General features: G+C 41.9%; 1 protein-coding gene across 8 annotated transcripts in view; it reads right to left on the reverse strand.

The window, feature by feature from the left end:
- Position 1: 1 nt before the first annotated feature.
- Positions 2-27,215, reverse strand: part of citb (citron rho-interacting serine/threonine kinase b) — a 50,015-nt gene continuing 22,801 nt past the window's right edge. For 2 of the 8 annotated variants that reach the window (XM_084947083.1, XM_084947084.1), the window contains exons 17-41: positions 19,642-19,835; positions 18,828-18,963; positions 18,635-18,739; positions 18,237-18,377; positions 17,832-17,951; positions 17,434-17,665; positions 17,135-17,293; positions 15,896-15,919; positions 13,554-13,724; positions 9,642-9,822; positions 8,339-8,427; positions 8,142-8,246; positions 7,863-8,032; positions 7,423-7,467; positions 5,826-5,906; positions 5,414-5,549; positions 4,954-5,093; positions 4,779-4,871; positions 4,486-4,594; positions 4,233-4,361; positions 3,664-3,744; positions 3,459-3,537; positions 3,197-3,370; positions 2,708-2,996; positions 2-1,177 (exon numbers count right to left, since the gene is read on the reverse strand). In XM_084947083.1, coding sequence (XP_084803209.1) covers positions 1,154-1,177; positions 2,708-2,996; positions 3,197-3,370; positions 3,459-3,537; positions 3,664-3,744; positions 4,233-4,361; positions 4,486-4,594; positions 4,779-4,871; positions 4,954-5,093; positions 5,414-5,549; positions 5,826-5,906; positions 7,423-7,467; positions 7,863-8,032; positions 8,142-8,246; positions 8,339-8,427; positions 9,642-9,822; positions 13,554-13,724; positions 15,896-15,919; positions 17,135-17,293; positions 17,434-17,665; positions 17,832-17,951; positions 18,237-18,377; positions 18,635-18,739; positions 18,828-18,963; positions 19,642-19,835 — 3,207 coding nt within the window. In that variant the 3' untranslated portion in view covers positions 2-1,153. The remainder of the gene's footprint in view (positions 1,178-2,707; positions 2,997-3,196; positions 3,371-3,458; positions 3,538-3,663; positions 3,745-4,232; positions 4,362-4,485; positions 4,595-4,778; positions 4,872-4,953; positions 5,094-5,413; positions 5,550-5,825; positions 5,907-7,422; positions 7,468-7,862; positions 8,033-8,141; positions 8,247-8,338; positions 8,428-9,641; positions 9,823-13,553; positions 13,725-15,895; positions 15,920-17,134; positions 17,294-17,433; positions 17,666-17,831; positions 17,952-18,236; positions 18,378-18,634; positions 18,740-18,827; positions 18,964-19,641; positions 19,836-27,215) is intronic. The other 6 variants (XM_084947085.1, XM_084947089.1, XM_084947086.1 and 3 more) reach the window with 6 other exon arrangements.

The raw sequence follows: 27,215 nt of genomic DNA on the forward strand, positions 1-27,215 counted from the left end.
GGACACTAGAATCATGTTTAATGCGTGTACTGGTATACAGCTCTAAAAATCAAGAAAATCTCAAGTTACACTGTCTAACATCAATTTCTACTTATAGAATGCAAATCCAAGTGAGTACATGACAGAAAAGAACAACCAAGAGAATTGATCAAAAAGCGACAGTGCTGCTCTAAGTTAGTCATGCTCACTGATGTGATGAGTGGAGGTGGTCTTGCTGCCTCTAAAGAAACGATACTAGCAAGTGACGACCCCTGACGGTTACTAGACTTCATATCACTGCACAGAAACGGGACATCTGTACCATAATCGGCAGCAGCGGACTAAGAGCAAGCTGAGGCGCTTTGAGCCAGCCTGACAGCACGGCGTCCGGCATCAGAGGCAGAGCTGCGTGTTTCTTTCTTAGGTTTGCTAAAAACAACACGAGGAACACTTGGAGCGAAACACTGCTTAATTGTTTTACAAAGTATGGCCGGACAACGACGGTCGAAGCACTCGTATGCAGTTATATATCAAAGGCTATTCAGGCAAGAAGACCACACGGTTGATCTGGTCGTGTAACAAAAATGAGCTTTTAAACTCCTGATCAAATCCAGTCTTGTGTGCAAAGTCTTGCCTCCTCAGATCTCCCTTCCGTTAGTGAGCTATGAAAGTAATTAAATGTCAGTTTAATTCTCTTAATGGAGAAAAAACCCTGTGATATTTCAGATTCCTATGTAAGGTTGATATTGTACGTCCTAGCCAGCGACAGCGTTAATCTCCCTGCAACATCTTTAGAAACTCATTTTTTAAAAAAAATAGACATGGCTTTACCAGCCGACTCTTCCCTTTTATCTATAAAAACTCCGACAGCAATATTTACAACTTTGAGGAGATAGAAAGTAGCTTCTGTAGATCAGCGTAGGTTCCCTGCCACCAAATCTACTGTGGGATAACTCCCATCAAAGCACGTGTCAAGAGGATTGTCACAGGAGACGTCTCCCGTTGCAGGTTTTTGTGAGGTTGAACGAGGAACTGACGCTGCACTATGTACAGGCAATGGTGCTGGCTGTGTGTGTGTGTGTGTGTGTGTGTGCGCGTGCGCTTGCACTCAGGGTGGAATAAGGGCTTTTGCAGTTGGTTCTCTACAACCTCCAGTCAGGAGCAGCAAGTGGACTCACACTGACGACTGATCCCACACCTGCAAACACAGATTAAGAGCAAAGGTCAAAGCGTGTTACTGTGACTTAAACATCATGAATAGTTTGGTGTTGTCTGTATTTACTAAAGAGCTGCAGCATCAGTTCTGAAACTAAAGGTGAGTGGCCTTACTGGATATGTATTTAAATGAATGGTACAAACATGATTTACTGAAGTTTACAGCAAACTGCTAAATTTAACAACAAAGCTTGTCTTATTTTGCACCTGATCGCTGCTGCTAGTAATATTTGTTTGGAACAGCAGGAAGGAAGCAGGGAATCCCAGCACAAGGTGCATGTTATAGGGTTTTTCCTCAGCAGTGTGCACACTTTGAAGGTTTGTTTTGTTTTTTTCCCTGTTTGTTTGATTTTGACTTCTATTATCAGATTTGTTACACACTATATAAAAATGTCTCAAGAGGCAGCTCATGTCTGCATGTTACAATACTTAATATTATCTATCCTCAAACAGGGTAACTGAGCCTCATTCACATTAACCTTAAAAAATGAGAAAGTCTAATTTAGTTTTTTGAATTCATGTTTTAAAAATTTGTTCTTTACCTGCTCTCACACCACTGGGGTTGCAGATGAATTTGTCTTACACAGCCTGGAGTATTTTAATAAAATCTGCAACTCTAATCAGAGGTGATCCTTTTCCTGATGCTGGGCAGTGACACGGCTTTTAAATTCACGTGGCTTTCTCCCAGTCTTACTGAACCCAGCGCTTAAAGCACAAACACATTCATGTAGTATTTCTCTGCATCCCCACACATCAGCTGTTTTGCCTTTAGCCTGTGTTGTGTATTTCACCTATCGTTCAGCACTTCATCTGCAGACAGTAACTTGTTAGATATGGAAAAAGATATCCAGCCTATTTAATTCACTCATTCATTTCAATTCAGTTTTATTGATATACCCTATAACGATTAACCTTCCTCATAGCACACGCATGTGTACACCTGTCTGCAGAGTCACTTTGTTAAAATCAAAATAACCTACTGTGTGTGTGTGTGTGTGGTTATGTGCACAATTGTTTTAACATAAATGATCCCAAATGTATCTGTGCTGAGACAGAGGTTTGTGAAAAATCTAAAGTCTGAAACTCCAGCAGCAACACTGCAGCATAAAGAGCAAGGTTTTTGCTTGCTATCTTCATCAGGATGACCTCAAACGTGCTGACTAAGCAGTAAGGTTGCTCTTTATGGCACAAGCGCTGCTGGAGCTTGAGCCTCTTCAGAAGACTTTGTGAAAGTGCAACATTCTCCACACATTACAGATATAAACTGTGTTTTTCTGCACATTGACAGAAATAACCGGGGAGAAGACGTCTGGAGACAAAACATGTCAATGATGTATCCACATTCAGCAGGACAGCTTTGTGTTACCATATCAAGAATAGGACTTTGTGATCAAATCCAAGGCAGAACACACTCATTAAATATTTGGATGCCCTTTCTACCAGAAGGGCAGCTTGATTTTGTTCATAATTTCTCCTTAGCGCATCCACAGGCCGACTGGAAACTTCTGCATACCTTGTTAACAGGTGCGAGCTGGGTTCGGACAGAACCAGCGTGGAGTCGACTGCTGTCTCCGAATCTTCCAGGAGACCTCTCCCTGCGGCTGTCCAACACCCTGCCCGGTGACTTCTCCCGGTCCAGAGGCCGGGCAGGAGACTTGTCTCTTCTGAACTCTGTGCGGCCCTCCCGATAACGATGTGGGGTGCTTGGCTCCCGATGCAAGCCGTCATGGCTGCCAGGGCCTGAGGTCAGACGCTTAGAGATGTGCTCTGTGTAGGTGGGTGGACACCGCTTACTGGGACTACTGTTAACAACAACAACAAAAACACACCATGGATGGTAGCAGACATAGCAAAGCCAACCTTCCAGTGATTTTTAGCAGACACTACAAGCGCTCAGGAGTTTTTAGGTGATTTGTTTTGTGTTTGACTGTCACTGAAACATTTTTTTTTTTTCTTTGTTTAAACTGGATTAAAGTGAGCAAACATGACAGAGTGAACTGACCCTCGACTGGACCCGGTCCTCTGGAGCTCCCCAGACTCTCTGATCAGACTTCCCTTACAGCAGATGACCCGCAGTTTGTTCTGGTAGGAGGAGGCGAGGTAAATTGCCCCAGAGGAAATAGCTGGGCCTAGGTAACGTGGATTTGGGATATCTAGGTGTGCCAGCACTGTAGGACTGGAAGAAAAGACCAAATTGAGGGAAATGCAGCTGAGAAGTAAACTCAATGAGTGTAAGATGTGGCACAAAGAGGCCACTGTCTCACCCCAGAGCAGCGTGCCCCTGCACCTCGATGACATCCAAGGAGTTGAAGTAGGTGACAAACAGGTAGGGCTCTCTGTAGGCTGCAACAGACGACACACACAATTTAGTTTTATAAAAGGTACCTTTGCAAAGTGGATTTGGTACAGTTAATGTTTTTTTTTTTTTTAATCCAATGAGAGAATTAAGATGAAAGAAGCAGCAGTTACCAAACGACAGAGGCAAACGGCTCCACTTGATTTCCTCAGTGCGGCTTCTTCGTCCATACGAGTCAACGAATACTCCAAACTCTGCCACAGAAACATTTGCTGCACTCTTCATCATACTCTTACAGATAAAACACTGTGTGCAGACAGCAGTATGTTAAGCACACTTTTACATTTATAATGGCTTTAATCCCCAAAAATGTTATTCAACTTATATTTATATACCCAGATTAGACATTTATTATTTATAGATGTATACCTAGAATAGACATTTAGAATCAGTAACCTATCCCCAGTAAGTACATGTCTTTGGAGTGTCGGAGTGGTAACCACTATGCAACGAGTGCATTTAAAAATCCTGGGACACTAACAGTTTGTGCTTCTGAAACTGCAGTACTACTAGCACAACAGGATGCATGTGTAAAACACATTCACCCAGCTGAAAATGTAAAACACTTGGGAGCCTGAAACATGTTTCGATCCAGCCAGGTTAGAAGAAAAACCCCTTCTGTTGCACTGACTTGGCTAATCGTATCTCATGAGCTCATGGAGCTCAGTTCCTATGGATTTACCATGAAAACACAGAAGATATTCCTCCTTCTGCATGCTGCTGGCCACCTGCATGATGGCGATGGGAAAACTGTGAGACGAGGCTGCAAACACAGCCGGGGCCAGCGAAACGTCGTTCTTGTCCAAGAATTCTGCAGCGGAAAAAGCTGAGGTTAAAAGCCACACAGTGATCTAACAACCGTAAAATATCATCCTGTGACTGGCTGGTAACTGATTTGGTCCTGAAAGCATTAAAGGCATAAAGAAGTACTTCACCCTCAAGTACAAATTGCTTCATTTCAATCTCGTAGAACTTGTTTGTGCCGATGATGATGCTGTAACTGGTCAGATGGATGCAGCTGCAGGGCTCCAGAGTTTCAATTTCCTGTGAGGTAAAGAATTAGGTGGTGAGGGAAAGCCAGTACTTTGAAGCACATCTAGTAGTAGAAAATGTTTTGAAGGTAGAAGATTTATCCACTTTAAAACCAAACGTTACCTTTGTTTGGTCAAAAGAAAAAAAGCATGACATACTTTCAGCAGTATAAAAGACTGTACTGTGTCATACTCACCTTACGAATGCAGTATTTGCTAAGATTTTCATTGTAGCGCAGAATGGTTATTTTGTTTGGCATTGCAGCACATATACAAGGCGTGTTGTCTATCTGCAAAGAGAATGCACACGCTCGTATGTACGATCACATTTCAACCATGAAAACAGCATTCATGCAAAGACAGAAGAACTACCTTTCCTGCAGCAAACAGATGGCAGCCTTTCACAGTCTCAAAGATGTATGGAGCCAGTTCAGACTGGCTAGGCAGGTGGGACTGGGCCAGAGACTGCTTCACTCTTTTAATCTCCACCAGACACAGCGCTCGCTCATCCCCTGCAGCACACAGACATTACACATAGCTTGTTCAAGGATAAAGACATTAGTCACTTTTAAGCCACCGTGCTGTCTTGTGTAACAAGATATTTACAAGTTTCTCCAAAGTTATTAGTATGGCAGACCAACCTTTCAGTTTAAATGATGCATAATAATTGCACTTCATCAATTATGCCAATTATTTGTAATGGCAGCAGATATTGACCTTTTGATTTACCACCGACACTGTGAATGTCTGAGCGAACGAAAATCTAGAGTCGACTCCTGCTGCTCAGCAGACATTTATTTTCTACTGAAAATACCAAAGCTGGGCCTCTTACCAACAATCATCAGCAGTTTCTCCTGCTCTTTGATGATGTAGATCTGAAAGACTGACCCCAGGCCAGGAATGTGAGTCAGGGAGTTCTTGATAACATTCAGCGCATACAGCCCCTCTTCAGAGCCCACCAGAACGATCTGCAGCACAGCAGCGAAACCCAAAAAAACATAAATATTCAGGTGAACGTGGTGACATTCCAAACTGGAGCAACATGCGGCAAATCCTGGCAGAGAGCCCCGAGCATCTGCTCCATGCTCCAATACATCGTTCTTCTCCTGAATACACCTGCAACTGCAGATCATGTCATTTTCTAATGCTTAAAATGCACAATTAAGAAGTAAACATATTTTCTAATAAATATATATGTAGTTACATATGAATATCATTTTATAGCATATAAAACATGTTCCTACCTGATCTGTGAGCGGAAGGGTGCAGTTAATGTCCAGCCTGTCATCTCCCTCCAGCTTCAGCAGAGAGTTTCCCAGAAGCTTCTGAAAGAACAGAGAGGGGTGAGGGGTCAGCTGGATCACGACCTCCACGTGATCTTGGGTAGGAGGGAACAGAGGAGCAGGACGGGAGGGGCTGGATGGCTGGAGGACTGGGTTCAGAATCACAGTGTCAGACGTGGGACCAAGTCACAAGCGGTCTTCAGCTTCAGGTCACGGATAGAAAGTTATACCTGTTGGACCTTTAATAGCACGCTGTTTTATTCAGAGGCTCTACAGTACCAAAGAAACGATGCTTTCATTTGTAATAAAGTAATTTTGTACCACTTGTCAGCATTAAAGGGAATAAAACGTGCAACTCCTACGAAGCTGAGAACAAGATTTTACATTTGAAATGAATAAATGAAGTAAATATTTTGCCAGTGGTCAAGTACAGATTGCAAAAATGTAATGTTTACACAAATGATCAGAGTGAAAGGATCAAAGTCTAGAAGCTCTACTGCGTTTAAACAAGAGTCATTATTAACACTAATCAGCATCACCGCCGGCTTCCTCATTACTGAGTCAGTGTTCCAGCTCATACGCTGCTGATATCTTCTACACATATACAACAGAATTACATCAGATGCATACAGCTGCAAGCTGAGATGAGAGGGTCAAGCAGATTAGGACAGTCGCCATAGCAACTTAAACTATTAATATTAAAATGTGGCAATTGAGTCTGATAGGAATTTGAACTCCTTTAGGGATTGGGTAGAAGTACAGTAGCAAGCTTTAGGCCTCACTCGCCTGTGTACCCAATCAGCATCTGTGCTGATTTATATGGATGACAGATGTACTAAGCTCATGTCCATCACATTCATAGTGCTTATACAATTTCAGTGATTGGTCTATAAATAGAGTAAATTATGAAAAATGAGCATTGCCGTTTACAGAGTCACCCATAAAGTGACTTCAGATGAACTCCATGACTGACACATGAGGTTTCACTCGTCGTTTCACTCATATCAACCTGAATTTACAAGTTAATGAGGATGAGAAAAAATTACTTGGACAACATTAGTTTCAAGTAATTTTAATATTACCACATTCAGCTCTAGATCTTGTTGTTGCTTTTTTTTTTTAAAGATTAGTAAGAATATGACTTGCGTCTCTTGGTTAAGTCAAGTGACTTGAGTCCCAGCCTCAGAGGAGTGTGCAGAAAGGGCAGAGGTAACAACGCAGACAAGTACACAAACAGGTAAAACTCGGCAGTGCGATCCCTGCTCCTCCGGACAGGACAGCTGCAGAGATTCAACCCAAAGATGATCAGACATCTTGGCGAATATTTGTGTACTGTGGTTAGAAAAAAGGACATCGGAGACAGGGAAGAATATTTGAGAGTTTGTTCAGGATACAGCAAAGGATAGTGAAAGTGAGAAGTGGTCCCAGCAAGTGAAATGACAGCAGGGTGGGGGGCAGGTGACAGCCAACGAAATGACAGACTCATGCGCTACAGCGTGCCTCGTGTAGGATGTGCAGTGCTCGTGTATGTCAAAATGTCTCGTGTCTAACTGTTTACCTGGACCAGTGGAGACAGAACCATTTGTCTTTTGGACACAGCAGCCTATGTGTGCAGTGACACATGGGTAGGAATAGAGCAAATCGACAAATCACGCCCATATGCCGGACATACAATGTGTCACGATGAAAAAGCAACAAACACAGGCGAGAGAGACAAAGAGAGAGGAGAGAAAGAGAAAAGAAGAGAGAAGAAAGGGACAATTAATGACGCACGTAAGCGAAACTACCCGTTAAACTTTAAACTTGAAACCTACGTCTTAAATAGACTACGGAGGGGAAATCTGCTCATGGTGAACAGCACCAACACAGTCAAATATCATGTTTACGACCACAGACGTGACAGCTGTGACCACGGCCAGATATGAATTGAGTCAGGAGACATTAAAGACAGAGAGCGAGCTGCCCCGGGTTGCGTTCGCCTGCTCCGGAGATACTCACTGCGTCAGCCTCTGCCTTCTCCCGGGAGGCTCGGCCCGCAGCCACCACAGACTCCATCACAGCCACCCAGCGCTGTTTGTCTGGGAAACTGGGAGCCATGAAGTAAACAGCCTGACCAGGCCAACAGGGAGTGTGACACCGTGACTCCAGCTTTAGGACATAAGGAACATCTGACACACAGAGAGAATAAAGTATGACACGACTTCAAATGATTAATATTTGACAGACTTTTGAACAACATTGGGAAGGCAAAGGCTGCCTGGTACACTTCACATCTACCTGACTTGGCAGTGTTTGGTAGTTCAGATGCTCCCACTGCTCCATGAACCACCACCTCCCCATCTGACAGACACAGATCAAACTCCTCCAGTGGTTTCACTGAGTCTGAGCAACACACATAAGGAGATTCATAAGCACTGGCGCCCACTCTAATAACTTTCCATCTATCTAAAAATCCAGACAGCTAAACATGTCACCTTCTCTGGGCTCTATCTCATAGATGGATATTTTAGTCCCATCCAGGACCACATATTTCCTCTCCCAGCCCTGGCCTCGTTTGCCATTCCTGCAAAAACACAAGACGACAACAATACCACTGTGAAGACAGATGCTGGTTTAGTTCAAACAGGCTCAAATACCAAATGAGTGGATTTTACCAGACGGAGTATTATTGTGAGGGCCTATGAGGAGTTGTTCTCAGTAACATCAGGCCACCTGATCAGTTAGAGGACATGGGTGCATATAGCTCCCTCACTGTAGAATGACAGACTCCATATTGTATGGAAATGTATGTAACTTGTGGCCCTTCCCAGATTGGCAGGTACTAATGATTGCTTCTTTAAGATCATCACTGATGTCTTTCCTCCTTGACACTGTAACACACACCCAAATGTTCCAAAACTTCTGCTTTTACAGCTGTGAGCATGTGAGTTGCTCTCGCTTGTTGATCATCAATTAATCAATATATGTGATTAGCAGCAGCTGGCTGCTACGTTCCCTCGTAATTGAGTACAGGTGGACTTTGTTTTTCCACACACTGTTTCTGTATATTGGCTGAACTATTGTTTGATTTATTACGTTTTTGTTAATGACGTATACAATATGTAAATCCCCTAATTTAGTATTTACTTAACTAGAAGATCTGCTAAAGACCAGGTGAGTCCTGAGATAACTTTGCTGTCGTGGGTGTCATTTCTTTTTCACATGACTGTACATACGAAACATCAGGGACCAGATGTATAAAATCCTGTGTGAGGTATCCACTCTTGTCGTCTTTTTTAATTTTTAAAGCTGTTTGAACAGACACTCCTCGTTTGTAAATCTCTACCGTTGTGAAATGTAACACATGTGGATGAAAAGATCAGACGCTCAGATAAAATCACTGTTTGTAAACATGGCATTAAAAAAACAATAAAGAAGAAGCCAAATACACAGTAACATAAAGTGAAACTGAGAACTGGAGAATTACAGAAAAAAAGGCAAAAAAAAGTTTGGAAATTTGTACTTTTACTACTACTAATATTCAAAATATAAGGTTGATATTTATCAGACACTATAATGCTCTAATTTGTCAGATTTTGTTAAATCGTGTCTCACATTCATGTCCATCTCACTGCTGGAGGTTTAACTCACTTAAAAAATGGGTATGTGTGAAGTCTGCGCATTAGAACTGCAGATTTATGTGCAGCTGTTTCGGCAGGTGATGTGTAGGACGGTCTTGATATATAATAATGCAAGTGAGCAAAGACTGAGTCAGACACCACTGTGTCCACAGCTAACCTGGGCTGTTTCATCCAGCCCTCCAAGTGCATGTGTCCGCCGGCCTCTTTCAGCTGCTGGCCCGGAGCGCTGCTCTTATCTCGACACAGGCCCTCAGACAGATGCAGGGAGCAGTCACTGGACATCCCGCATGTGGCTGGAAGGCAGGGGGAGCATTTCGGGTGGCACAATGCATGGCATTCTGAGGAGAAAGAACATTGTTAATGAGAGCAGAGCGACACTACTGACACCGCCAGTCTAAAAGGAGAGCGTGTTAACACTATCAGTGTAAGGAGAATGCACAGTAGGTTTTTCTGTCCATAAAAATGCTCTTTTCTTGTGAAAAAAGCTTGTGTTTGCTAACTGTTAAACATCTGCAAACCGTCAAAGACTGAACATTTTGTATATGTGTTCACTGATGTAAAGATTTAAAGATGAAATGCTGCTATTTTTGCAGGGCATAAAGTATCAGGAGTGTTAGGTAACAGCAGAAGCAGCTGTCACCAGGGTGTTCAGCTTAATAAAACCCAGAATGATGACTTTCATTGTAAAACGGAAAACTTCAAAACACAGACAGAAAGGCTAATGTGAACTTTGGTCTTATCACAGTTTTTCTGAATTGGTAAAACACTAAACTCCATTCTCTAAGCCATCAAACAGTCTTTTGGCCAAACCTTAAACACGGTTCAGGTACTTAGACACGATTTGCAAAACTCATGCACTCTGTTTTTCAAAGCCTTAAACATATCCTTAGTCACTAAACACACTTCACATGTGTGTTGCAAAACTGTAAACACTGGCAGCAAAATGTGAACACAACTTCAACACAGCTGTCATCTTTTACACACAGCAACTCACAACTGAACACACATGTTTCTAATGATGTGATCAGACCCTCTGCAAGACTTAAAGATCTACGATATCAGTATGTGCGAGTGTAACCTGTAACCAGCGACTCTTCCAGTAGAGTTCTGTGCCCATAGGCCTACTCTTACTGTTGGCTAGGTTGTTACAAATGGTACTCTTGCAGTACTGTAGACTATATTGTAATGCACATATATCTGGAGTGCATATACTGTAAATACACTATTTCATTAGTCTGTCTTTCTGTATCACTACTTATCTATTATCTATTATAGAGTGTTTGAAAGGGATTCCATGGAAACCTCCATGAGATATATTTTGAAAGATGAATCAGGGTTCAGTCTGGCAAATAGAAGATGGAGAGACAGTAACATACATTTTTTCCCAATTGTTTACACACATTTCCTGAAAACATCCCTCATATTGTCAGAACTCTGCACACAAATCACAAAAACACACACACAACGAGCAAAACCCTTCAATTCTCCTGCAAAATGAAACTCTACATTCAACACAATGTAATTTCTTGTCAAAATGGCGTTTTGTTTTCAAATGACACACAAACCATCACATGAATAGACATTTAATAGAACCAGTTAAACACTGATGTGCTTAATGTAAAACACTATGACCACTTCTTCTCCAGTCATCATAATGACTTAATGTAAGCCTTTTTTGTTCAGTGTTGCACTTTTCAAAATTGTAAACTCAGTTGCCCAACTTTGCATACTAACCACATTGCTAAACACCTTTTACACATAATTGCAATTAAGAAATCAGAGCTTTTTGTTCCAGTCTGTTTCTATAGAAAGCCCTGATAGATACTTTGCAGAATGGGATAGGATCCTCTCCAGATTTATATGGGCGGGTAAAAAGCCAAGCGTTAAGCTTAAAACACTTCAGCTTCCCAAGGATAAAGGAGGACTAGGCCTCCCTTGCCTACATGACTATTATAGGGCAATCCAAATAAGGAGTCTGGTGGGCTGGTGTAAACCTGGATGTTGTTCAAGATGGAAGGAAGTGGAATTTTCCTTGAGAGGTAACTTCCTTGTTGGGGCACTGATAGGAGATCCCTCAGCGTTGCGTCTCCTGGGAGACCCAGGCAACCCTTGGATAGTAAGCTCAATAAAGACATGGAAAAGAGTACTTAAAAAGTATCAATTAAATCAGAGGGCCGGATTCCTTAGGTGGTTTGCATATGACCCAGAATTTTTGCCTAGTAAGATCAACTCAACATATAAAACATGGGCTAATAAAGGTTTCACCACATACAGTATCTTGTTGAAAGACAGAAAAGTGATGAGTTTCCAGGACCTTAAGAATAAGTTTGGGTTGCAAAATCAAGACTTTTTTAGATATTTGCAACTGAGGGACTTCTTGAATAAAAAGCTAAAACATCCCCAGTTATCGACTGGGAATGAAGAAAATATTTGCATATTTGAGAATGCATATAGAGATGCATCCTATCAAAAAATTATTTCCAAATTATATCGTTCACTGACCAATCATGATACAAGATATGTTAAAGCAAGATGGGAAACGGAGGGTAATCTATCCCTAACAGGAGAGGAATGGGATGGGATCTGTAGGCAGCAGTGGTCGGTAACAAGCTCCCCCTTGTGGAGGGAATAAAGTTGGAAGAATGTAATTCGTTATTTTAATACCCCGGCTCAAAAATCCAATTATTCCCATAAGACAACATGCTGGAGGCAGTGTGGACATGCAGCAGCAAATCATTTCCACATCTTTTGGGAATGTCCTCGTGTGGCTCCATTTTTGAAGGAAATACATAAGGTCCTGGAAACAATCTTCCAATTTCATTTTGCAGTATTGTACCCAGGTAACTTAGAGAGTCTTAATCTATGTAAACCGGATAAATATTTGTTCAGTGTGCTGTTGGTAGCTTCCAAACATGCCATAACCCGCCGTTGGCTTAATGAGGACACTCCTACTATAAATGAGTGGATTGATGTGATAGATACTATTTTTGTTATGGAAAGAATAACTTTTAGGCTAAAGTTGCAGGCGGACTCATTTGACGAATACTGGTCGAAATGGTTGAAGTATGTACAAAATGGGAGGCCCGATTTTGTATAATCTCGTTGTATTCTCTGGTTTGTTTGTTTTTTGTTTTTGTTTTGTTTTGTTTTGTTTTGTTTTGTTTTGTTTTGTTTTGTTTTGTTTTGTTTTGTTTTGTTTTGTTTTGTTTTGTTTGTTTTTTCCTTTTCTTTCCCCCCACTGTGATTAAGTTGTATTGTTGTATAAACAAGAAAACCAATAAAACATAAATGAAAAAAAAGAAATCAGAGCTTTATACAGTTTTTCTTAATTGCTAAAACACATTTGCTAAAATCTCATCTCTTTGTGTCAAAACACTAAACACAAACTGTAAAATTCAAGCTACGCTCACATAACCTTTAACTTGTCTTGCAAAACCAAACATTTGACCCAAAACTATTTTAACCTTACTCAGAATCAACCACTAATGTCAAAAGCCACACAAAACCAGCCAATGTGCAAACACAACTTAGCAACTATTACACATTACAGAAATAAATACAAAACACTGTGAGATAGCAGGAAAATAATATTTTTCTATTGATTCATTTATTCTTGTACTCACATTTTAACAAAAAAAAGAACTGCAGTAAAAAAAGGGAGCGTATGGTGGAAGACACACCATCCAGGAATAATCAGGAATGCTACTAGAAGTTCGTTGTTGTATGTTGTATGTAGTGTCTGCTTACAGTAAGTCATTATGATGACTTTAAGCACATCAGTGTTCAACTGGTTCTTATAAATGTCTATTCATGTGTCATTGAAAACAAAATTCCATTTACATTGTTTTGAATGTAAAGTTTAATTTTGCAGGAGAATTGAAGAGTTTTGCACATTGCGTGTGTGTTTTTTGATTTGTGTGTAGAGTTCTGACAGTATGAGGCATGCTTTCAGAAAATGTGTGTAAACAATTGGAAAAAATGTAATATAGCAAGAAGTTAAAATATGGTTTATGTGAAGGTATACATCACTGTCTAGTTTATAGTCCTTGTGAGCACAATTGTAACTTACCAAGACAGGTAGCTGCCTGGCGACCAAAGTGCACAGTATCCAGGCACACGGTACACTTGGCAGCTCTCATGTTGAGTCCCACTGTGAAGCGGTGAGGCGTGTTGTGGTGCATCACCCTCTCTCTCTCCCTCTCTCTGTCTCTCTGACTGTCCTTCAAGCGACGGCTATACTCTGAATACAGTCAGCAGGGAACACAGTCAGGGCAGGCAGCGCCAGCATGTCTTACTCTGTCAGGTACATCCATCGCTTTAAAACCTCAGTGCATCATGCCATACCATCTATGAGATCAGTTCAACAAAAAAAACCAAAAGCTTTCCAAAAGGAGTGGTACATGTTTGGCAAAATGCATTAATGCAAGTACTCTGAAGACGGAAATGCTTGAAACAGATTCTTCATTTTGTCAGTCCCTCTGCTTGTGCCCACACACTGCAGCATTTTAAAGGCATTATCCAGTCAGCATCAGCGAACTGCATTCTGCATTAAAGATGGTTGAAAAATTTCACGTCATGATTATGGCAACAAAACGATCGCGCTTATTGATATGATAATGTCAATCAGTATGAAATTTACAAATCTTGTGTGTACAACCAACATGGAAAGAAAGAAAAATGTGAGCACTTTATTTCATGTATCTATTGAATATTGTTGTTAAGTTACTGATGAATATGGCCCCGTTTGTATTTTTCTCATACAAAACTACCTTAATGTGATATTGCATGAGAAAAGTATGAAAGAGACCAAATCAGTGAGTAAATCATAGTAGAATGGAATAATAAATAGAGCCATATCTCACTAATAGATGCGTATAAGCTCTGAAATCCTAGCATCACATAGTGCTGGGACTGTTGTTTAGACCTTTATTGTAATAGCAGGGGAATGGAGGCAAATCACAGTCTAATTGGACTTAAGTAAAATGTAAAGCCTTGGTCTTTCCCCCCGCCTCCAGTCTGTCCTAAACTCAGCTGCCAGGCTGATTTTGAACAAAATCAAAGAGACAACACTATATCACTCTCAGTTTTGCTACTGTATACTAGCTATTTTATCCAGCTATTTCAGTTGATTTTAAACTTGTGCCATGCTTTTACCTGTGTTATAAATGTACAGTCAGACCCAAGGAACCGAGCTGCTGGGTTGTTCCTCTGATCAGAGCCCTTAACTGTTCTCTAACAAAGGAGCTGACGTTCGCAAACTCACCTTTCATTTACATCTAGATTACATTACAAACGTACATTTACAGAAAACTGATCAAAGTGTTTTATCTTCTTATCACTTCTTTATGGACTTATTTATTTCCGTGTTTATTTATTTTACTTGTAATACCGTTCACACTGTTCAGCATTTATGTTCTTTTTATTTTAACTGCATCACTTCACTTTTTGATTTTGATCTATATTAACGAGTTCTTAAAAGCACTTTGAAAATCTGTACGTTTTACACTTATTTATGATTAGAGCTAGCAACTTAAAATAAATCATAATAACTTGGTCATCTTCTTTAGTCCTCTTGCATGAAACACATACATTAGTGTCCAAACTGCTGTGCAGCTGGCACTCATGCGGATGCTAAACCTCCAAGGTAAGCGCTGTTACAAACTAAATACACCTGCCCATTGGCAATGGCACCCACTGACAGCAATGGCCTTCCCCCAGACTGCAAAGTTGTTTAGGAACAGCTTGAGGAACACAACAATGAGCCAAAGGTGCTGAACAAGTCAGATTCACAGTTATCTCATCCGGCATCCCAGAGAGAACCCAGAGGATCTGACACAGGACGCTCTCAGGGATCCTGTGTCTGTTCCCCAAGGCCTCTAAGCTGTTTGTGTCCATCAGATTTGCTATTGTAACTGACAGCTGTACATCTTTTTCTTTCTTTCCTTTCTTGCTTCTGTTGTTTCTGTTTTTGACTACCAGGTCACTATGACATAAAACGTAGATATGAGACTTTTCTTTTCTTGTTGTAACCTTGACTAACAAAATGGCTAGATAATACCTTTAGATCAGAGTGTGGGTTTAAAGTGCATACAGCGGTTTTTGCATTGCAGAATTTTTAATATGGTACATTTGTGTATATGATGTGAATTTGAGGTGGAAATAAAGTGAGTTAAATAAAGTAGAAGGGTTCTGCAAATCACACGCTTGAGCAACCAAGATAAAATGCTTCAGATTTCTAAAGCTCTGCACTGAAGGTTCTTCAGCCTCATCTGACAAACCTGTTTGGATCTGACATTTTATACTGTAAAAGTGCAGAGCTTTTAAAATCTGGCCTGTCAAAGATGTGGATGTAGCAAAGTAGAGGAGAGATAAGAGACCAAGCTGCAGAAACCATGAATTTGGATGACTTACTTTCAAAAGTGACCCTCCTTCCCTCTGAAAGGTGTGTGAAAGAAGAGACAGTAAGAGCTTCAAAAATCAACCTTTGAATGTGAGGTGTGTGCTGCAGAGGCAGTAGAGGAGAGTCAGCTAAGAGATAAGACATTTTGCACTCAAGTCGTATGATACCTATCAGTTGTGCCTCACTTAAATAGACAACCAAAAAACGACTGGTCTTTGGGATCAAGTCAACCCCCCAAAAATTGATCTAGTGTGACTGTAAGAAGATTTAACAGCTGTCTGAAAAATATAGTTACAAAAAACTAGTAATTAGTAATCAAATCCCCAATTCTACTCATATTATTGGTGATAATGAAATAAATATGAGTACAACTTGTCCACAGTTCTGAGAGATGAAGAAAACTGCCTGAACTGCATCAATGTGACAACAAGACACATTTATACAATGCTTTATTCTATATACTTCTACATCCAATTAAAATTACCAGTTAAAGTATACAGCATGTCTTTGGACTGTAGGAGGACAACAGGAAACCCACACAGACACAAGGAGAACATGCGGGCTCCATGCATGGGGGCCCAAATCAAGTCCTTTCTTGCTGTGAGGCGACAGTGCTAACCACTGCACCTGCTGTGCTGACCATTATTCAAAGGAGCTCAGAATCTTGCTGCATGCAATACTGTATACTTCTGCAGATACTTCATACAGAGGTCTAGGTTTGAAGAATAGCGGTGCAGGGGACCTGTGTTTGTTTTTCTTCTGTAATTATGCTGCATGATAGTGCTCGGGCTACAGCGCGTCTAAAATGAGAACAATAATATCTGCTCACTGGTATGATGGAAACGAGTCTAAACCTCAAATATCTCACTTGATGTAAGCACAGCTTACCACAAAGGCTCTTTCCCATGTTACACCACAACCACAGTGTTTATCAGACTTATACTAAACTAGAGCACTTTACTGACTCCTTCACATGTTTCTACACAGTACATCTGATTGAACTTAATAAACTGAGCTGCCAAAAAAGGCTTTGACTTGAGCTTTTTACAAATAGTTCTTCCTTACACAGCAAGGTAAAAAAGAAGAAAAAGTCACATGACAAAAATTATGAATGGTTGCCTAAATGAGATAACAAACCTGCCGGCTCATCTTACCTCACTCTCCTCTATGCATCTCCTGTGAGCCTGCATGTTTGTGCCATTGGATTAAAGAAACACACTGAGCTACTATGAAAATCACCCTTCCCTTACCCTCGGGTGTGGGAGTGTCCTTCCTCCGTCCAGAGTTGGAGGGTGCAAGGCTGGTGGGGCCCTGCTGGTGCTCAGGAGACTTCACCATGGCAGACATAATTATCTGTTGCCGAGCTGTGGCTGGGTTTGTAGAACTTCCGTGGTCCTTATACTGCAGAGCTGGGTTGGAAAGACTAACTTTGAGTATTTTGTTTTGAGTAAAATTTAAAAAAAATTCTTAGTTCAAGTTTGTACTGATGATTATAAATGAACAACAGAGTGTAAATTGGAGTCCACAGATTGGTGCAGGGCAGTCTCACCTTCTTCTCTCAGTGCTCGCAGTTCTGCTCTCATTTTCTGCAGAGCATCTTCTAACTCTGTGCAACGAGAACGTTCTTTGTCTAGAGCTGCCTTCATGTCGCTATACTGCAGAGGCACCGGCTGGATGGCAGGCACAGGGGAAGCCTGGCCTTGAGTCTGAGTCTGACCCTGAGTCTGAGCCTGAGCAGCCATGGCGGCCAACAGGTCCTCCCGACGACGTCCAAAGAGACCCTGAGACACACACAAGCAAACACAAACAGGGAGAAACACAATGAGCCCAGAAATGAACAAAAAGAAATAGAAAGATAAGAAATAAGTATATATATATATATATATATATATATATAGAGAGAGAGAGAGAGAGAGAGAGAGAGACAGATATTTAATCCCATCTGACCTTTTTCTTCTTGGAGCCACCGTGTGCCTGGGCCTGGAGGAAGTCTATGAGCTTAGTCTGCTGGGTAATGGTTCCCTCCATTTTCACCTTCTCATGAGAGTATACAGCCTGCAGGTGGAGCTAAGTGAACATCACTACTGCCATGAATTTCTCCTCAAGTACTTCATTTCATACAGAGAGGTTGACAGAGACAGAAAGTAGGGGAGGGAGTTGTGTGCTGTAAAACAAATAGTGTGTGTGCACATACGTGTGGCTCAGAACAGTGGGGGAGAAACAAGACTGATAATGACACAGTCCAGCAACGTACATGTACCTGCAGTGATTTAAAACTCACATGGTTCCTACATGTGTGGGTTTTTTTCATTTGTCTTTAGTAGGCGTGTGCATGTATGTGTGTAGCAGCACCTGGATGTTCTCCAGCTGGTATTCCAGGTCAGTCCTTTCAGTTTTCAACAGGTCAGTCTGGTCCAAAGCGTCCTGCAGCCCCTGGGTCAGACGAAATATGTGGGTCTTCTGGGCATCCATCTGCTGTTGCAGCTTCTCTTGCTGTGGAGGTAAAGCACCTTTACATCACCCTCTGAATGTCTTTACTAAGCCACACACACTTCTTACAACTGATTGCTTTTACTGATCGCTAAACCTTTCAGCGTGGTTTCATACAGAAAGGTTTATTATTATTATTACTGCTAAGAATTTCTGAAAAATAGAACCGACTTATTTTCCGGTTTTGACCATATGTCTGTAATAAAAGTGTAATAAAACGATCAGATCAGTGGCTCTGTGAAAATAATGAAACACTGTGCCTCTTCCAGCAGCCTCTGCTTCAGCTCTCTCTCACTCTCCAGTTTTTGCTGCAAACTGCGGGCATTCATCTCCAGCATGGCATGCTTCTTCTCCAGATCGTTCAGCTGAGGAATGAAAAGGAAGAGTTTGCTGCGACATCTGCTAACTACACAAAACTTAACAGATGTTATTCAGGAGTGTGAAAATGCGTACAGTGTCTGCAAGGCTCTCGGCTTTGAGTTTCTGGTCTTTGAGGGCCTGCTGCAGGGCCAGGATCTCAGCTTTGTGCTCTTTAACTGCCTGTTCCACAGCCTGCCGAGACTCGGTGCTGCGCTGCTCTGCACGGAGCCTAGATCGGAGAAAAGTTAGTGCCAGTTATTTTTCAGCCTTCAAGTGCGTGCTCTTCAAGTTCATCTATTATGGGTTTACAGGCTCTTTGAAACAAACTTACTAAAGTATTTCGTAATGTTCATATTGCTGTTTCACTCAATGGTTTGTTTGGGGTAAAGTCGTGTGGTCCTGGATAGAGAAAACCACACCACTAAAAATGTAATTTCAGTTTTTGAATGCTTTAAAGTTTACCTAATTTTCATCACTTTCCACTGTTCCAGGCAACTCAGAAAATCATTTCATATTTTACCTAGAATTCCTGCTTTGACAGACCCTAGACAATACGGCAAAGCCTGTCGAATCCAGTGCGTGTAGGCGAAGGGAGCTTTATCCAACACTGATAGCAAGAGAAACATTTAGAGCAAAAATAGTTTTCTCTGCTGATGAAATAAGAAACTCATAATCCTTCTTAAAGGTCTCGTGGCAAGATTACATAACTGGACTATTGCAATGTGCAGAAATAAATATACTAACGTTTCTTTGAGGCAAATATAGGTGCCCTGAATATAAGTTAATGTGCTGTAGACTGTTTTCATAGTAGCAAGAAAATTACAAGCAAAATAGAAACAGAACATTGAGGAAAACATTTTGGCTATTTAGGATTCACAGTTACAGTGATACATCTTGTGGTGGTCACCTATTCTGTTTTTCAGTGTCTAAGAGTCTCTGGATCTCTCTGGTCCTCCGCTCAGCCTGGTTCTTCTCCTCCTCCAGTGTTGCCCTCCAGGCATCCCACTGTCTCTCCTTCTCCAGCAGTTCATCATTCATAGTCTCCAGCTCCATGACCTGTTCCTCCAGCATGGTACACGTGGTCTTCAGAGTCTCAAGATTCTGGTGAACAGATGAGAATGTTTCAGACTGTTTTTGATCTGTTTGAGGTCGTCAAGAGGGCACATCTTTAAAATGTTCAGCCCAGGCACACAGTTCTGTTTTTTTGAAACCAGAAGCCACGCCCACCCACTGTTCAAACCTTCTGTTTACAAGAGGCTGCCAATCAGAAGAAAGTTGACAAGAGTCAAAATGGCTTGTTTAAGAATTACACCAAGACTCAGTTTAAGATAAATAAAGATTGTTTAAACTGTAGGACTGTGGGAAAAAGCAACTCTAGTAAGAATGCGAAACTGGAAGTGAGCTGGTGCCATTTAAATTCCCAAGCTATGGTTTTACTATACTGTAAAATGCTATAAAGCAGCAGTCCCCAACCCCCCGGGCCACGAACTGGTACCGGGCCGCCAGAGTTGAGGCTCAGGTGTGAAATTTATGGTTTTCAGGGTTTTTATTGTTATTTTTTAATCTTTTTTATCATTAACTCGGTTTCCCCGGGTCTTTTCCCGAGTGTTATGAATAAATTTTCTTTTTTTTGGTACCAGTACTGGTTTTATTTTGGTTTTTATTATATTATTATATTGTCAGACATTGTGGCACAAAAAAGGTTGGGGACCGGTGCTTCATTTACTATGGGGAAAAAAAAGCTATCCAATCCTACCTGGAGAAAGTAATTGCCCCTCCCTGTTAAATCATGAATTAACTGTGACTAATCACATCTGTTGGACAGCTGCATTCAATTTCACTGGCCCCACTCAGGTCTGATTACTGCCAGAGCTGTTGAATCAAGAAATCACTTAAAGTCAACCAAAGTAACTGAAATCTGTCAGCTTAGAAAGGTTTACGAAGCCTTTCTAATGCTTTAGGACTCCAGTGAACCACTGTGAGAGCTGTTCTCATCCAGGAGGTCACAAAAGATCCAAACACCATAGCTAAAGAACAGCAGGTCTCACTCGCTTCAGTTAAGGTTCAGCAAAGTATGCATGGGAGCGTTCCACAGAGAAAAACACTTCTGACCAAACAGGACACAAACACTCGTCTCACATTTGCCAAAAACATGTGATGATCTCTAAAACTTTTGGACTTATGAGACAAAAGTTGATCTTTTTAGGAAGGTTTGACTCTGGCATAAAAATAACAGAGCATTTCACAGAACATCACTCCTACGCTACCTCCTGGTGGTGGTAGTGTGATAGTCTGGGGCTGTTTTGCTGCTTTAGGACCTGTACGGTCGTAATTAAATACTCCATCCAGGTCTGTATTCAATTACAGTAAAGAGCAGAAGCATGAATGCTGCTCTCTACCATAAAAGTCTTATGGAGAATGAATGGCCATCAGTTCATGCTCTGAACCTCAAGCACACTTGGTTCACGTAGCAGGACAATGATCCGAAGCACACCAGCAAGTCCACCTCCTGAATGACTCAAAACCCAAAACTAAATGAAGGCTTTAGATTGGCCTAATCAAAGTCCAGACATTAATCAGATTGACATCATTGACATCATCACCGCCCAGCCCCGGACTCTGTGGGGCTGGGCGGTGCTGCTGCTGCCCTGGTGGGTTCCAGAGCGTGGGGGTGCCTACTGGGGTCAGCGGGGGAGCTGGCCCCAGGGAGGGGCCGCTTGCCCCTCCCTTTCTTCCCTCCCCATCCTCAGCTGCCTCCCTATTCCCGCTCTACCACACCCACCCACACACGCAGGGCTTGGGGTGCAGGTATGTCACCAGGGTGCAGGGGAGGCACTCCCCCTCTGTCCCCTTCTGGCCGCCTGTGCCTCAATTTTATTCTGCAACCTAGACATCCACATTACTCACACTCTCACATAACACATACATATAGGGCCTTGGGGGTGGGCACGTTTTACAGCATCCAGAGGATGGTCGTTGTACTCCAACCCACCTCTGGCGCTGGTGCCCTACCCTCAATTTTAAATGCATTTAGACACTAAGGGTTTTCGGGAGGAGCCGTGCTGCTCTCTGAGAGGAAGCTAGCACCATGCTCTCCTGAGTTTTAAATGCACTTTAGAACAGCACACAGCAACACTACATATTAGCGGGCGTAGGGAGGTTTGAGGTCTTCACTCACCCCGGTTCTGTTAGCCGTCAGGGCTGGGGGGCTGGGAGGAGGTGCTGGCCGTCAGACTGGGGTCTGGGATGCGGGGCCTCCCTGCTACTGCAGATAAGGAGGTGGTCCGCTTGCCTCCACCCCAGAGAGAAGGGTTACATCTCCTGGGTCTAGGTGCAGCTTGCCCCTCTGGGGGTGGGGGTACCTGGACCTGGGATATAGAGTATGTTTGGGGAATGCGACTGTCTGTGCAGTGTCTATTTGTGTCTGTCTACACGTTGGGTGAGTGCCGAGTATTTGGTTGTGTATATGGGGGTGGGAATGCACGTCTGTGTCCGCGTGTGCCTGTTTGTCTGTGTCTATATGTCAGGTTGGGTCTTAGACTCAACCTCTCTGGGTACATCTCAGGCCCTCTAAAGTACGGAGGCCTATCTCCCCTCACCACACTCCCTGCCGGTGGCTGATGCCCTCAGACGTTGGTGTGTTGGTGGTCCTTGTCGTCTGGGGCTGGGCGCTCATGCATGTACTGGCTCACTCCTGGTGGCTGATTGGCGGGGCCGGGCGCCTGTGGCCCGGCTGGGCTCCTTCCGGGGGGTGGGATGCCCTCAGGCCTCAGGCCTCTGGGCCTGAAGCTCGGTCCTCTCTGGCACAGCTGGCTGCCGGCAGAGCCCGCGGGCACGCCACTGCAACCCCCTCTGGCCTCTGCTCCGTAGCTGCGGGGTGACCTCTCCTTTGGGGCTCTACTCAGCTCTTCCCAGGAGGGTGGCACGGTTCCCCCCCCTTTGGTGGTCCTCCTCGGGTCCTTGTACTCTGGGGCCTGGATCTCCTCCATACATGCTTCATACCCTGGTGGACGGGGCTATGGCTCCCCACACTCCCTAGCAGATCGTTACATGGAGAAACCTTTGGAATACAAGCGTGCTGATCCACACAGGTGTGCACACAGGTGTACACACGGGTGTTCACAGACGCGGACTACACCTTTCTTGGCTGCTGCCTTAAAGCACATTGTGCGCTGTCTATCTTGCGTGCTGCACAATATCGTTTATTATTTAGTATCTACTGTTATCTACTGCTAGCTAGTTTATTGTGATGGTGCTGTTTTTTTTATTATGTTGCTCTTTGTTGTTTGCTTTCTCTTCTGTTTTTTTTTCTCCATACAGGTGATCCAGGTGTTTTGTTTGTTTGTTTGTTTGTTTTTTCCTTTCTTCCCCCCCTTCTCACCGTCTCTTCTCCCCTTTGGTTTTCTTTCTCTCCCTCTCTTTCTTTCATTCTTTCTCCCTGTCCTATCCCCCAGTCATGTCTGTCCCGTTTGTAGCAACCGAAAATAAAATAAATACATAATTATAATAAAGGTCAATCAAATGGACCAATATGGCAAGGCCATGATGATCCACTTGGTAAAATAAATCCGCTTGGCATCTTTCTTGGCCTTAAGACAACAATTCTGATGGCTAAAGATCCAAACGGGACACAAAAAAAAAAAAAAAAAAAAAGATTGACATCATTTAGGGCGATCTTAAACAGGCCTTTCATGATGAAAAATCCTCCCATGTGGCTGAATTAAAATTAAAATCTGCAAAGAAGAGTGGGCCAAAATTCATCCACAGCGATGTGAAATCCAGGAATAACAAACACTTGATTGTTTTTGCTCTCAAGAGTGGCACATCCAGTTATATTAAGTTATTAATTACTTTTTCACATTGGAACAGGAAGGTTAGAGAGCTTTTTTCCCTTAAAAATGAATTTATAATTTAAACAGCATTTTATATCTAATTGTCAAAAAAAAAAAAAAATACAAAAAATACTGGTGGCTGCCTTTGGTACCCCCCCAGTCTCTGAGCAGATGCACTTATGATATAAATGTGAACATCCTAGGTGATTTTCATAAAAGATTAAGCCTGACCTTGAAGTCAAAATTACTGAGATTCAAACTTGTAATTTGCCTTGTTCTTGAGTTATCATATTCACAAACATGGGTATCACGTCACCCATCGGGCACTGGGTATCAAAAACTGTTTGATGATCTGAAAAATGTAGGTGTAACAAATATGCAAAAAACTAAGAAGTCAAAAAGTAAAAATGTTTTCATGGCATTGTCAGTCACAATCTGTTAAAAAGAAATCACAATGCTAGAGCCAGGGGCTCACAAACTGTTTAAATAATATACATGAAGTCTGACAACTAACGTTCCATGTAAATGACTATTTGAACCTTCTTTTGAGTGGAGTTATTTTCATGCCTCGGAATGTTTTCCTATATTTTTCACCAGGCCTACACAAAGCTCCATGTTTAATGTCTTACAACAGACTCCTTTAGACAAAGCATGGGGAGACAAATATAGCCTCTGCCGGTGCTGCAGCAACACCACGGCCCTCTGAAGTCCAATGCTTCCACAGCTGACACGACCTGGGAGTGATGTGGATGACACATCCCTCCCACACACCACCCCATCCCTCGTCTATGACTTCCATCGGTGGTTACACAACCAGCAGGACTGAGAGCGCTACTGGACACCCACACACAAATCCTCCCACAGGGGCAACACACCATCACACAGCCTCCTCTCTCTTTCTCTCCATCTCTCTTTCTCACTGCGTTGAGAATACAACGCATAACAATAATAAAATTATTCCAGTGTTTCGGCTGCCTGATTTACACTTGGCACTCTCGGAGCTGGGAGAGATGTCTAGGTCACCTGTCACAGGTGTTGTGGAGATATCAAATAATGTGAGTGTAAGTGAAAAGCTCCTGTCTGACTGTGAGTGGGAAGTGGGCAGGGTGAAGAAACTTGAATAAGAGGAAGGAATACAAGTGTTTTAGAAAACAGAAAATGATGTTGTCTCACAGACTTCAACTTTCATGCAGAAACAACTGCCACACAAAAGCGGTGGCATGTTGGCGGAGTGGTAAGCACTGTGACTCTAAATGCTGGGTTCAGATGTCAACTCTTTATGTGTTTATTTGCTGAATGACTGGCCGCCCGTGCAAAATGATATAGAGAATGAATGCAGACTTCACACTTTATCTGAGTTTTGCTTGTGTTTTTCTTTCTCGCTTATCTGATTCGTGCTCTTGCTTTGCAGTAAAATCTATTTTTATTTCACATCTGGTTGTCATGTTATTGTTGTCTAGTGTTCCCTGTGCTTAATACAGTGTTCCTGTCTGTACATGTAGTTTTGCTTGCTGCTCTTCATCTGATGCTCATGCCTTCTCTGACAGACTTCCTGTTACTGACCCGAGCTTAGTAAACAGTTATTTGATTTGAACCTGCCTGACTTTTTCTTTTGAGCAGGAAATTCAGTGTCAGAAGCTAATAAATCTGCTGGTAAGTAATAAAAAATACCAGCTGGGTTGTTCCTGCATATAACAATTTTGCCAGCACCAAAGGAAGATCCAGTCTGTGTTAAATGTAAATGAAAACAGCATACTGTGATTTCATTCACAACAGAACACAGAAAATATATCAAATGTTTAAACTGAGATGTTTTACTAGTTCATGAAAGATCATAGCTCATTTTTAATTTGATGGAAACAGCTATTTCAAAGTTGAGATGGGGGCAATAAAACATTGAAAAAAATGGAAGAGGTACTAAAATTAAACATTTTGCAAGTATTTAGGTTACTTAGCAACAGGTCAAAACAAAACTGGGTACGAAAAGATCATCTTAGAGACATCAATCTGCAAAAAGCTATGCAACAATTTCTCCTGAATAATCTGCAGCACATAATATCATCAAAAGATTCTTAGAATATGAAGAAACCTCTGAGGACAAAGGACAAGGCCAAAAATTAATATTGGATGCCTGCGATCTCTGGGCCCTCACAAGAAACAGCATTAGGGGAGGCTGTAGCTCGGGTGGTAGAGCAGATCACCTACCAAACAGAAGGTTGGTGATATCCTCGTGTTGGTGTTGTTCCCACATCATCATAATAAATGTTGTTCCAGGCTCAACATTGCAAGTGACCAATCACATTGTTTGACGTCATACTTTTGCAAGCTAAGCGATTCATTGATTTATGAAATTCCAATGTTGCAAGGACAATATGTATAATGCTTACCGATTATTAAAGAACAGTATGAAATGCAAAGAATTCAAATTGCTGGATCGGCGGACAGAGGCGGTTTCTCGCAAGTTAAGTAGATGTTTTGTTTAACGCGTTTTTTTCCGAAGTCACAAACGTATGATGTCACAACAATGTGATTGGTCACTTGCAATGTTGAACCTGGAACAACATTTATTATGATGATGTGGGAACAACACCAACACGAGGATATCTGTGCGTCTGGCACATATCCTTGGGCAATAAACTAACCCCATGTTGCTCTCAGATGCGTCCGTCAGAGTATAAATGTATGTGAACGTTAGATAGGAAGCACTTGGGGGAAAAGGCCTTATGGAAGTGCTCAGATTGAGTAGAAAAGTGCTATATAAGAATGAGTCCATTTACCATTAAAAAAAGACATGATTCTGAAACACTTCCACAAATGTTCTCTTTTCTGGTCCAAAGCTCATTTAAAATAGACTGAGGCAAAGTGGAAAGCTGTTCTGTGGTGAGACAAACCCAACTTTTAAATTCTTTTTGGAAAATATGGACGCCACATCAACTAGATTTAAGAGGAGAGGGACCATTCAGCTTATTATGGGGGGCATCACTGCCTATGTCTTTGGACATCTGGAAAGGCACCGTCAGTGCTAAAAGCTGTATACAGGCTTGAAAAGATTTGGGGCTCAAGAAACAAAGAACACAACAAAGTAGACGCAGGACCGCTGAGCAAAGGATCCTACATCACACAACAGTTGGATGAGTTTCCTCATTCAAAAGTCCAGCAGCTGTTCGCAGTGATTTACAGACTAATGTTGAAAGAAGAGGGAATGCCACACAGTGATAAACATGTCTCCTGACCCAGTGTTTATATATGCATTCTGCTATCAAATTCATAATGAGTGATTATTTTTCTTAAAATGTAAAATGTTGTCATTTTAAACCATTTCTTTATTTCTATGTTCCCACTGTGAATGAAATATGTGTTTATGAGAATTGCAAATCGTTGCATTTTTATTCAGATTTTACACTTTTTTTGAAATTAGGGTTTTATTTTTAAGAATAATAGATATTAATGTTTACTGTAGTGGAAAATAACAACAAAAAGTAATGTATTACTGTATGTGGTGACATGTGAGTGGCCTGTGTAGTCGCCCCATCCTGAGTCAGGTGAAACCCTAACAAGAGATTCAACAAGCCTCTTGAATCTGATTAAAACATCTCTCTGGGCTAATAGTAGAGGTTCAGTGTGCTTTCTGGTAACTAAGTTTCTGTTT

The sequence above is a fragment of the Perissodus microlepis genome, chromosome 12, assembly GCF_051167445.1.
Source record: "Perissodus microlepis isolate ML-2025 ecotype Zambia chromosome 12, ASM5116744v1, whole genome shotgun sequence".
Lineage (NCBI taxonomy): Eukaryota > Metazoa > Chordata > Actinopteri > Cichliformes > Cichlidae > Perissodus > Perissodus microlepis.